The sequence below is a fragment of the Notothenia coriiceps genome, unplaced genomic scaffold, assembly GCF_000735185.1.
Source record: "Notothenia coriiceps isolate Sejong01 unplaced genomic scaffold, NC01 NC01_scaffold00002500, whole genome shotgun sequence".
NCBI classification, from domain to species: domain Eukaryota; kingdom Metazoa; phylum Chordata; class Actinopteri; order Perciformes; family Nototheniidae; genus Notothenia; species Notothenia coriiceps.
Window position 1 is genome coordinate 91,067 of NW_011335201.1, and position 11,123 is coordinate 102,189.

Sequence of the window (11,123 nt, forward strand, 5' to 3'; positions counted from 1 at the left end):
TGTACTGTACGACGTGTCCCAATGTTCGTGATTGAGTCGAGGATGCTGCCAAAATACCGCGCCTTATCATGTGAATCGTGACGCCTGTGAACTGAATACGAGGCGGCACGGCTGGCGTTGAAGCGAGTACACCAACATTGATAACGCCCGCTTAGTCGTAAGATCCGGTAGTACGAGAGCGCGTAAGTGATATTGATTAATGCACAACCGGCGATCTCAAACATCTCAGCTGTTAGGTTGAACACAGCTTCGTATACGGCCCGTCTGGGCGCTTCAGTGGACCACTGCTGCTGTGTTGAATTTTTCTGCCAATCGGTGTGTTAAAACTGGATATAATACGTGACCGGCTTGATGTTGTTGTTTAGTGAGTTGACTTTCCCAGCCGCCGTGCCCTTGCCGTGGTGTCAACGTATAGCGTGACGAATGGTTGGCTTTATGCTGCTGGACCGACAAATTTTTGGGCCTGAAGACGAAGCCGGATTCCGGAGGCTAAGAGAGGGCTCTGCCGCCGCTGTGTGAAGAGGAAAACGCCGTGCTTTTGGCAGCTCGCAGCTCCGAAACCGGGGTGCTGGCAACTGAAAGCACTGGTGGTGTGAATTGAGGTAGTGGAAGTGGCGTGCGCTGTACAAGTACGACCCCAATCATTGAGCCGCCCCGGCTAAAATAACATGGATGGCCTACCTGCCTGTCAGCCTTCCATCGTCCGGCACAACTTATCCTTCAGGCCCTCATTGGTCATGTGCGCGTCCATCGTGTGTTTGAGGGAGGGGCTCGTAAGGATCTGAAGGAGGGGCAGAAAGTTTTCATCATCAAATTCTAGAAGCACCTCGAGTGGTTCTCCATTCTTAACTACCTACCTGTAAATGGTTCCACAGTGTGCTCTGTTGATATAAGATTATGCGATAACGAAATCTAATAAAGTGGCATTGACGTAGATAGCTTGTGGGGTTCTAAGTTTAGTCTAGATCTTATATTTAAAACTTTATCCAAACCTTTCCCCTCTATGACCTCTCGAGGTTTATTAGAGGGTAACAGGTTGCAGAGAACGCATAGCCCGGCCGGGGAGTGTGGAACGTAGTCACTGACCCACTCCTAACTCTGACAAGTTCAGGTTCCAATGGGGACCTTTTTCGCTGTGTGTGCCTCTCCACCTCTGTTTCCTACTTCTTACTTGCTACCCTTTTCCCTCAACCTATCCTAAGGGAGTGCATGTATGTAGACACGTTAGTTTAGCTGCAATAGGCTTGGACTGTTGGGGGGGACACCTTACTCCGTCTTTCTGGCTGTTTGTACCTGTGTACTCTCATGTTCCGATTAACCCAGTTTCCCCCAAATCTCTTTTTTGTGTCCATATATACGCCGGGATCCTGAGTCGAGGCTAATCCTGTTGCCGTGGTCGTGTGTCCTGGATCCTCTATCCTGAGCACTGGATCTGAGTCCTGGACTTCGAGTCGTGGCTGAACCTGTCTCTGCGGTCCTGCCAGACTCTCACCATACTACTTCCCTGATGGCTCCCACAAGATTGCTGACATCCTCGTGGATTCATCTTCTTATTATAGACACATGCATTTCCAAACATTTGGACTACCTATGTTGTAAATGTATTATCTTTTCGATTTACACACGGCATCTATTGCACGTCTGTCCGTCCTGGGAGAGGGATCCCTCCTCTGTTGCTCTCCCTGAGGTTTCTCCCATTTTCCCCTTTAAACTGTGGGGTTTTCTCTGGAAGTTTTTCCTTGCACGATGTGAGGGTCTAAGGACAGAGGGTGTCGTATTGTCATACTGATATTCTGTACACACTGTGAAGTCCACAGAGACAAATGTAACATTTGTGATATTGGGCTATATAAATAAACATTGATTGATTGATTGATTAAAGTATTCTAGCCACGTTGGACAGGGTTATTTGGGTGAGGCAGTTAAGGTCAGGTTTGAATTCCTCAGTCTTTGAAAGGTAGGCACATACTGTTGTAACCTTGGAAACCATTTCAAGATAATCAGTGTTTTTTCAACAATAAGGTGAGACAATTTATGCTTGGGAGTTTTTGTTAGTTCAGTTTTGCCATAACCAAATCAGTATTGAGTTACTTCTCTGTTCTTCAGGTTAGAGCAAGAAACCTTACTCAATCCAGAGTGTAGGCCTAACTCCAAAATCACTTCAAACTACATTTCCCACAATACAATTCGATAGCATCTGTCGTTGTACTTTCCCATGGTGATAAATGTTCCAGACTACACACTCAGAGTTTTAAAATCAAACTAGTAAAAAAATATACATTTATAATGTTATGAATGTGCATGCCTGAGAATACCCTGAGGAGATTACCAGAGTACATTTGTCCAGGTTTGGAAAGCTCAGAATCACAGGTGATACTGTTCACCTGCATCATATGGTGAATAGTAGTAGCTGGTAGCAAGCTAACTATAGATGACCAGCTTTTTTTAACTGAAAATACTTTAAGCATCAATGACAGGTTTACCTACACTCAATAAAACATGGCCTTTGATATCCTTCCTGCTTGATCTGAAAATATTTGGGTTGTTATAAAGTGTATAAACAGCACATTTGAAAGCAGTATTAACTGGAAATTGGGGGTATTTACATGATTTTATCCATTGTTAATATGAAAGAATATTATTAGTACGGCTTTGATTAAGTGCTTTGTGTTAATTAGACATACAAACAATAAAATCATAAAGAGTGTCATTCACTTGATATGGCTTTCAATGTAGAATTAATAAGGACACTTTCAAATTCTGCGCCTCTTCTTAAACCCTGCAGGAACACTAAAATAAGAATCCCTGTTATCAGATTATTGTTCAAAATTACATTTTGCAGCCTACTACACGTTGACATTTGGTGTGCGTAAGGTTCACCTGGTTAAACATGCAGACCCAGATCAGCAGAAAGTGTAGGATCTCTGCTTTGAATGTGACAAATGATCTTCCTGCTCGCTGCACGTCCTTTCCTCTTCACCATGTCGATGAGGCAGCGGGCCCTGTCTGCCCTGGTGTCGTTCTCCTGAAGAACAGAGTCTTTCTCCCCGTCATTCAACACTCCATCCATTAAAAGGTCATCCAGCAGCTGATTGATCAGTTCTCTGGACATGTTCCGCACAAGTGCAGGCCTCAGTCTGGCAAGCTCCTCTTCTGGAAGAAAAAAGAAAAACTTGGGGTACAGATATTAAAAACATATTGCTAAACTGTAATAGTATGGCCAAGGTGAATATCATTTATTAGAGCAATACTCATTTGTAAATATTTTACTCACCCTGGGTTGACTATAATTTATGAGCAAAACTTTGGTCAATGAAGACCCAAAAACAGAGAAATATCTGGTTGAATTTAATTAAATTGGAGACGTGTTTAACAACAGCAAAACTATATCAAAACATAATCTTACAGACTGTCACACAGCTTGTGCAGTAGAATTCTAATTTCATTTAATGAGTCCTATCTTCAATAAAAGGGTGTCACGTTTTCCATCAAAAATCCAAAATCAACAAAGCTCACCTTAAGCCTGGAGCTTCCCTTTCCAAACTGAAAAATATTTCGGCATCCCTGAAGCAGCCTTTTACCCTTCCACTGTTCGGGCCTGGGGGCTTAGATTGAGTGATTCTTACAGTTTGTGGTTCAGTTTTGTGATTCCATTGTCATTGTTTAAAATTGTCCATATTGCCTTGATGTTAAACATTGCAAACAAACATGGCGAATATATCAGCTTGATACCCTGAAGAGCCTATCTATGTTTATGTAAATGACGGTTGTCAGTTCATAAAACCAGTCTTTACAAATCCAGACTTGAAAAATTGAATAGCGATCAGTTAATGATAAACAAATGTTTAAATGTAATCAAAAGTAATTTAAAATCATGACGGGGGGCAGCTATGGCGCAGTGGGCGAGTGCATTGATCCTCAGATCAGGGGAGCTGGGGAACACCAGTTGGAATTCCGCCTTCTCCTTGGGCAAGACACTTCACCCTAATTTGCTCCAGTGGGTATTGTCAACAGTATTCATTGTTACGTGTGATAAATGTAATTTATGTAATGTAAAGCGCTTTGAGCATTTCGAAAAGCGCTAATAAACGTAATTAATTATTATTATTAATTATTATGACCGTAAACAAAAGTCAAATCAATCGTTGATATGAAGATTTGTTCGGCCATTACTATTTCAAACACTTCTGCAACAGTACTGGCACGGACGGTGTAGCTGGCCTGTTAATGTGGGTTATTGTTTTAAATACATTTGAGCAAACATTTTAGTTTTTAGGGAGATAGAGATTAAATGACTGGATAAAAAAAATTATACTGCTAAAGTTTTGATATATGGTTTTGCTGTTTTTAAACACAGACCCAATTTATTTTATTCATTATTAAGAATGTTATAATTTTATATAAACGTTGTTTACCATTGAGCCATTCGAGAAAAAGTTATTTCTCAAAAAATCAACATAACAGGGTGATTAATGGATAAAGTTGTCATTTTGTGGGTGAAATATTCCTTTAATATAATACTGTTAATTCAAAATCTCAGGTCCTGTGAAGACACTGTATTAATTTGTAGTTTGTGGTGATAAACCTAATTTTAACAGCATTTTACATCCTACCCACCATACCCTTATTAAGATGACCAATTTAGACAAGTCAAAATACTCATCATCAACAGTTTCTTACCATACATCCCCTGAATATCACCAGTGTTTATATAGTCATCTGGAATGAAATACAGAGAATCAGTATAAAAATGTCTTTGTTTGGTGGGTTATTTTTTTAGACTTTTGTAACATAAGACAGGATATTTTACATAAATAAGACTGGAACTAATGTGCAATATTTTTGCAACCAATGATATCCTACAAACACTGACCTTTTCGAATGATACAGGTCCACACTGGTGCAGATTTATGAGCGAGTGTGAGCTTGAAATTACTGTCTGGATTTTCAATGAACACTTCACAAAAGTTTGGGTCACTCCCTTCATATACAAGCTTTAGGTTCTGTGAAATAATGTATATGAAGTAAAAAGGCGGGGATTAGACTCTGTCCAGGGTTAGTGTTAAAAACTCCATCCTGCTGAAGCTTTGCATTATTCATACAACGTATTTCTGAACAACAATCACAATCAAAACGTACCTCAGGAGTCATTTCTGCACTGTCCATGTTGGCCTTGAGGGTGAAATATTTACCCATTTTCAGGGACTTCTGTGGGTATGGCTTTTGGATCATTTTGTATCCACTGGATAATTCCTTGCTTTTTATTGTCTATAGAGGAAAATTACTTTTTTCAGCACAAAACGTCCAGCCAACACTGTGGTCTGAGTTTTTAAGTATAAATCAAAAGCAATTACCTGTTGCAGAGCAGGATCACTAGGGATCAGATACACATGTAGTGTGAGGAATGCCAGGTTGGTCTTGAATATTAACACTTTACAGTTGATTTTTATCGGAAAGCCAGTTTTGGCAATCAGGACTCCTATTGAAGAGAAATGTGGCTGAGATAACTTGACATGGGATGGTGTAACCTCAGACACTGGCTCCACGACGTCTCCACAGGCATCTATGTGCAGGACTGAGAACTTGCCTAAGACTTCAGGGTTGTCTTCTGCATAAAGAAAAGGGCTTCAACGTTTTTTATGGACATACTATTAAACAAAGCTATTAAAAAAATGTTTTTTAAATATGTTTGTTTGCCTGTGCAGATCCAGTGAGGCAGATAAGCTTCCTCCAACTCTCCAGCAATGACAGTAACGTTGAGAAGGGGACCTCCAGGAATGAAGTGCAGAGCTTCCATCCTCTCCATGTGTTCCTCCCACGAGACAAACTGGTACTTCAAGCTGACCTTTTCCTTACAAACCCAGCGCAGTCCAGAGACCCCACACTCAGAGCGACCTGCATCAGACTCTAGGCTAATGGATGGAAGGGAAGACATTGTAAGAGTGGCGCACATTTGCAGTATTTTTAGAGAGAAACTGAGTTATTGATTTATGAAAATGTACTTGCTGATTATGGTAATAAAGCATTAGAATGAATGGTCGAGCTCAGAAATAGATCGTAGGTTTTCATCGGGAAATTGGTTCGCTGTGACACAGTAATTGAAGATGTTTCTTACCTGTAAATTGGAGTATCCTCGTCATCCCCACAGATCACTTCAGGTTTGAGTGTAATCCAGGGAACCTCAGGAACTTGACCTACGGTCTGCACCTTTATTTTAATTGTGTGAAATATGTTAAAAGTCTGATTTACTGTAGATTCACTGTAACTTGTGTTAAGGACAATTAAAACAATGAACAAGTGATTAACTGCTTAGTGTTACATTTGGATTAAAAGAACTTCAAATATTCATGTTCTAAATATTGAATGTAATAATCAATAAATAAGTCTGAACAGCTACCCAGTCCAGAGGACAGCTTTACTCACCTCTGCTAGGACAACATTTTGATATCCTCTGTTGATAACACTCTCTGACTGCGAAGCCAATCTGAAATGGTAAAGGATAACTTTCAACAGATAACTTCACACACTTGCTGGGCTTAAGAAAACGTACATTTTATTGAATAATTCATTGTTTTTTTCTACATAAATTAGCCTCACAGACCAAAGCAGATATGGCAGTGCAACACATGTAAACACAAATCGTTCAAAGGAATGTTTTAGACCACGTTTTTGTTTATATATCTTAATGGCAGTAAAAGACCAACCTTGGACCCTCAGCTAATGGTATCCATTTCTCAGCAATTTTGTATAAGATGTCTTTGTCTTCTTCAGATTTTAGATGACCATCCAACAGCTCCTTCATCTTCTCCTCCGAGGTCGGGAGAGTGCAGATATGATCATAACTCTCCTGATGAATCGCCCCCTTGGTAAATAGCTCATCCAAAAGTGATTCCACGTCGGTCACATGGCGGATCAGCTGATCTCTTAGTATATCCTCTAAAGGAAACCCAAAGGAAAAAAGACTCAGTCATTTTGAATTAGTAGTTTTTTGAAATAAAAGTATATTTGAGGAACACTTTCCACATATTACGTTAAGATTAGCATTTGATTGTTTTACGTGTATCACATTCAAGCACTTTACAATGGATCCAAAGAAGAGACAAAAGAAGTGCTGATCTTTGATTCACGCGATACCTTTGAAAGGACAGGTAAGCATTGTTTATATTTGATATAATATTTGTATTTTTCATTTTCATTTTAATTGTTAATTCTCTATTCCACCTTTTAAGTGTTTGTATTTTAATGTCTGAACACACTGCTGTTTCTGTAACGAAAGAATTCCCCAAATGTTGATCCATAAAGTATCTATCTAAAATCATGAAACATTATTATTCTTATTTAGTAAATCAAATACAAAATGCAATGTTTGTTTAACAATGTTTTCCAGGGGTCTGCTCCGGTTCTGTTTTCTGTCTTAGAAGTTATTTTGCATCCAACGTATTTTGCGTCTGCCACCAGTGACTTCTTCTGATCCTGTTTCATTTCGTACTGCTACGAAATAAGTTAAAGAATAATTTTAAAACGTTTCGAGAAGGACTCGCCCCCCCCTGAGCTGACCAGGATCTATTTCTACATGTATTTATTTTTCTTGTTATTTCTGACCTTTGAGTTTCTTCAGCTCCTTGATCTCTCTGAGCGGCTGCTGCACGGCGTTGTCCAGCCTGGGCAGGTCGTTCATCAGGCGGTCGATGAGTGTGATGGATCCCTCGGTGCCGTAGTACTGGATGATGACGCTGGGCATGTCGCCCCGCAGCCGCCCCTCCTTCACCTCCTCAGGGATCTTCTCCAGGTTAAACAGAAGTACCATGAACTCGAAGTCCGTCAGCTCGTGCAGGATGGAGCTCAGCGCCGTCCTCCACTCTGTCTTCAATTCGCTCGGGAACACCTGAGCACAAACAGGAGGAGGTGGGAGGTAACCAAGTACATTTATTCAAGTACTTTACATAAGAACAACTTTGAGGTACTTGTTATGCGACTGTGTAGCTTCTAACTCTCTACAGTGTTCAGAGGTACATGGTGTACTTCTAACTCCCACTACATGTATTTTATCCCTTTAGTTTTCTTTACAGATTGATGAATGATGTGAAATCTAATCAGTGTTAAATCAGACTTTAAGTTCCACCTGGAGTAAATCCACCAGCTACCTGGCAGTATAACAAAGTCATTCAAACTAGCTGCACCTTTTTACCAGGCTTTGAGAAACACTTTATGATTCCATCATTATAAAACATATCATATCTATTATTTCTGAAATGGACCAATCTGCACAACGACTACTTTTAGCTGTCTTCACTATATTTTTGATGAGAATACTTTTCTACTTTCACTTGAGGAACATTTTGAATGCAGGACTTTTACTGTAACAAGAGTATTCCTCACATTTCTGGCGTACTTCCTACTTTTATTCAAGTACAAGAGCTGAAGATACACTTTACTTTTTACTCAAGAACAAGATCTGAGTAGGCTTCTACTTTTACTCAAGAACAAGACCTGAGTACTATCTACTTTTACTCAGAACAAGATCTGAGATACTTCTACTTTTACTCAGAACAGAGATCTGAGTACTTCTACTTTGTACTCAAGAACAAAGACTCTGAGTACTTCTACTTTTACTCAAGAACAAGACTGAGTACTTCTACTTTTACTAAGTTACAAGATCTGAGTACTTCCTACTTTTACTCAGGAACAAGAACTGGTACTTCTACTTTTACTCAGAACAAGAATGAGTACTTCTAGCTTTTACCAAGAACAAGATCTGAGTATTCTACTTTTAATCAAGAACAAGATCTGAGTACTTCTACTTTTACGTCAAGAACAAGATCTGAGATACTGAGTACTTCTACTTTTATTCAAGCACAAGTTCTTGAGTCTTCTATTTTACTAAGTACAAGATCTGAGTACTTCTACTTTTACTCAAGAACAAAGATCTGAGTACTTCTACTTTTACTCAAGAACAAGACTGAGTACTTCTTACTTTTACTAAGAACAAGATCTGACGTACTGTCTACTTTTCTAAAGAACAAGATCTGAAGGTATTCTACACTTTTAATTCAAGCACAAGATCTGAAGGTAACTCTTAAACGTTAACTACAGTACAAGATCTGAGGTACTGATCTACTTTTAACTCAAGTACAAGATCTGAGTAGCTTCTACTTTAACTCAAGTACCAATCTGCTTTGTATTTATAGAGCGTTAGTGTAGTGATAACCTCTCAAGATATATTTTACTTTTTCTTTTCCCATTTTTCAATACTGAAGGTTTCCATAGGGTTTTCACTCGAACAGGAGGAGATTTACCTAATGAAGTAAAGTAACAGATTTAAAGAGCAGGGAATACTAAAAAACCCTTAAAGTAATCCTTAAGGCCCGGACACACACAGGTCCGATTATCGGCGTCTGTGTTAAGTGGGACGATGAGCGTGCCATGTCGCCCCAAAACTCAATTTGGCTAGTGTCCCCGCACCGTCGGCTGTGACACAAGTTACACTCTGACCCTAATCAAGAAGTATTCAGATGCGCGTCTTTTTTGGCCTTATCACATGGCCGACGCATGGCGATTCAACATGTTGAATCGGCATAGCGTCGGGTCGGGCAGTCGGGCCAAATAAATCACTCGATTGGCTGTTCAGCTAGCGAATGCAGTGCATGAGAAGCTGAAACGGAAGTGAGGGACGTAAACAACGCCTTTAAGAAGGCCCGAAGATGTCTTCCGCAGAAACACTCCAATGGCTGATAAGCTCCAGTACCGCACGAGACTATGTTTTTCCGATGACGAGAGTGAAAATGGAACCGCACACGCTATTTGTTGTTTGTTTTAGATCACGGAGCTCTGTTGTTCTTCTCTGTCTCCGTTGCTGCATCTTTGAATGACGAATACACACTACCGCCGCTGCTGGTAAAGGAGATTATGCCACTCACGCATGAGCAGTTCGTACGTTGCTACCTTGGCCGTCGGCTGAAGTCTTTGGGGTGTGTTCCAGTGCGACTGTTGGCCGAGAAAGCAGAGGTGAACCCAACAGTCCGTGTTCCGTCGGGACGTGTTCTCTAGTGTCAGCTTGGTTGTCAGGGCCTTTAAAGTAACCTTAATGTAATCATAGTTACATGTATCTCACGATATAGATTTTCTGAACAAAATGAGTGTGACTTCTTCTTCCTTCAACCTCAGCCCAGGGTTTTCACACACGGTGATATTTTTTATCATATTTTATAAAGAGGAATTCTGAACTGAGAATCCCACGAGTCTTCAGTTTCTAACACGGCAGGAAGAATATCACACAAAAGTTTTTAACGGCTGTATCTCTTGAATTATGAATGTGTGAGCTGGGTAAATCTACGGTGGGCCGACAGGGGAAACGTGCCTGCATCTTCAGAAAGTGATGCAGACATAAAAACCCAAAGGTTCCACATAAAGAAACATCTCAGCAACTTGAGGAGAACATGTGCAGCGTTGACCTAAAAAGCTGCAGAAACCAAACGCATGCAAATACAAAACGCTTGAAGAAGCTCAAAAACACAACGGAGACCAGGGGACACTAAAGAGTGACGCACACAGCTGGGAGACCAGGGAACACTAAAGAGTGACGCACACAGCTGGGAGACCAAAGGGACGCACTAAAAGAGTGACGCACCACAGCTGGGAGACCCAGGGGACACTAAAAAGAGTGACGCACACAGCTGGGAGACCAGGGACACTAAAGAGTGAAGCACACAGCCTGGAGACCAGGGGACACTAAGAGTGATGCCACACGCTGGGGGACCAGGGGAACACTAAAGAGTGAAGCACACAGCTGGGAGACCAGGGGACAATAAAGAGTGACGCAACACAGCTGGGGAGACCAGGGAACACTAAAGAGTGAAAGCACACAGCTGGGAGACCAGGGACTACTAAAGAGTGACGCACACAGCTGGGAGACCAGGGGACACTAAAGAGTGACGCAACACAGCTGGGAGACCAAGGGACACTAAAGATTGAAGCACACAGCTGGGAAGACCAGAGGACCTAAAGAGTGACCGCACACAGTTGGGAAGATCAGGGGACACTAAAGAGTGACGCAACACAGCTGGGAGACCAGGGACACTTAAAGAAGTGACGCACACATGCTGGAGCCAGGGGACACTAAAGAG

General features: G+C 41.1%; 1 protein-coding gene across 2 annotated transcripts; it reads right to left on the bottom strand.

The window, feature by feature from the left end:
* Positions 1–1,716: 1,716 nt before the first annotated feature.
* On the bottom strand, positions 1,717–10,215 carry LOC104967962 (caspase recruitment domain-containing protein 8-like). 2 transcript variants are annotated; one of them, XM_010797508.1, is made up of 12 exons: positions 10,144–10,215; positions 7,603–7,885; positions 6,705–6,936; positions 6,424–6,484; positions 6,116–6,207; positions 5,698–5,912; positions 5,355–5,608; positions 5,140–5,268; positions 4,874–5,003; positions 4,681–4,719; positions 2,881–3,153; positions 1,717–1,756 (listed from the first exon to the last, which is right to left on the bottom strand). In XM_010797508.1, exons 1-11 carry the CDS (start codon positions 10,198–10,200, stop codon positions 2,885–2,887), a joined length of 1,761 nt encoding a protein of 586 aa, XP_010795810.1. In that variant the 5' UTR covers positions 10,201–10,215; the 3' UTR covers positions 1,717–1,756; positions 2,881–2,884. The 2 variants fall into 2 exon arrangements, with proteins under 2 accessions (XP_010795810.1, XP_010795816.1); XM_010797514.1 differs by lacking the exon at positions 1,717–1,756 and adding an exon at positions 1,850–2,790.
* Between the last annotated feature and the right edge of the window lie 908 nt (positions 10,216–11,123).

Coding starts and splice junctions, on each gene's coding strand:
- LOC104967962 (XM_010797508.1), bottom strand. CDS start 10,200: ATGATAAAAAATATCACCGTGTGTGAAAACCCTGGGCTGAGGTTGAAG. Junction 7,886..10,143: donor TGAGGTTGAAGGAAGAAGAA/GTCACACTCATT, acceptor GTTTGTGCTCAG/GTGTTCCCGAGCGAATTGAA. Junction 6,208..6,423: donor AAAATGTTGTCCTAGCAGAG/GTGAGTAAAGCT, acceptor ATTAAAATAAAG/GTGCAGACCGTAGGTCAAGT.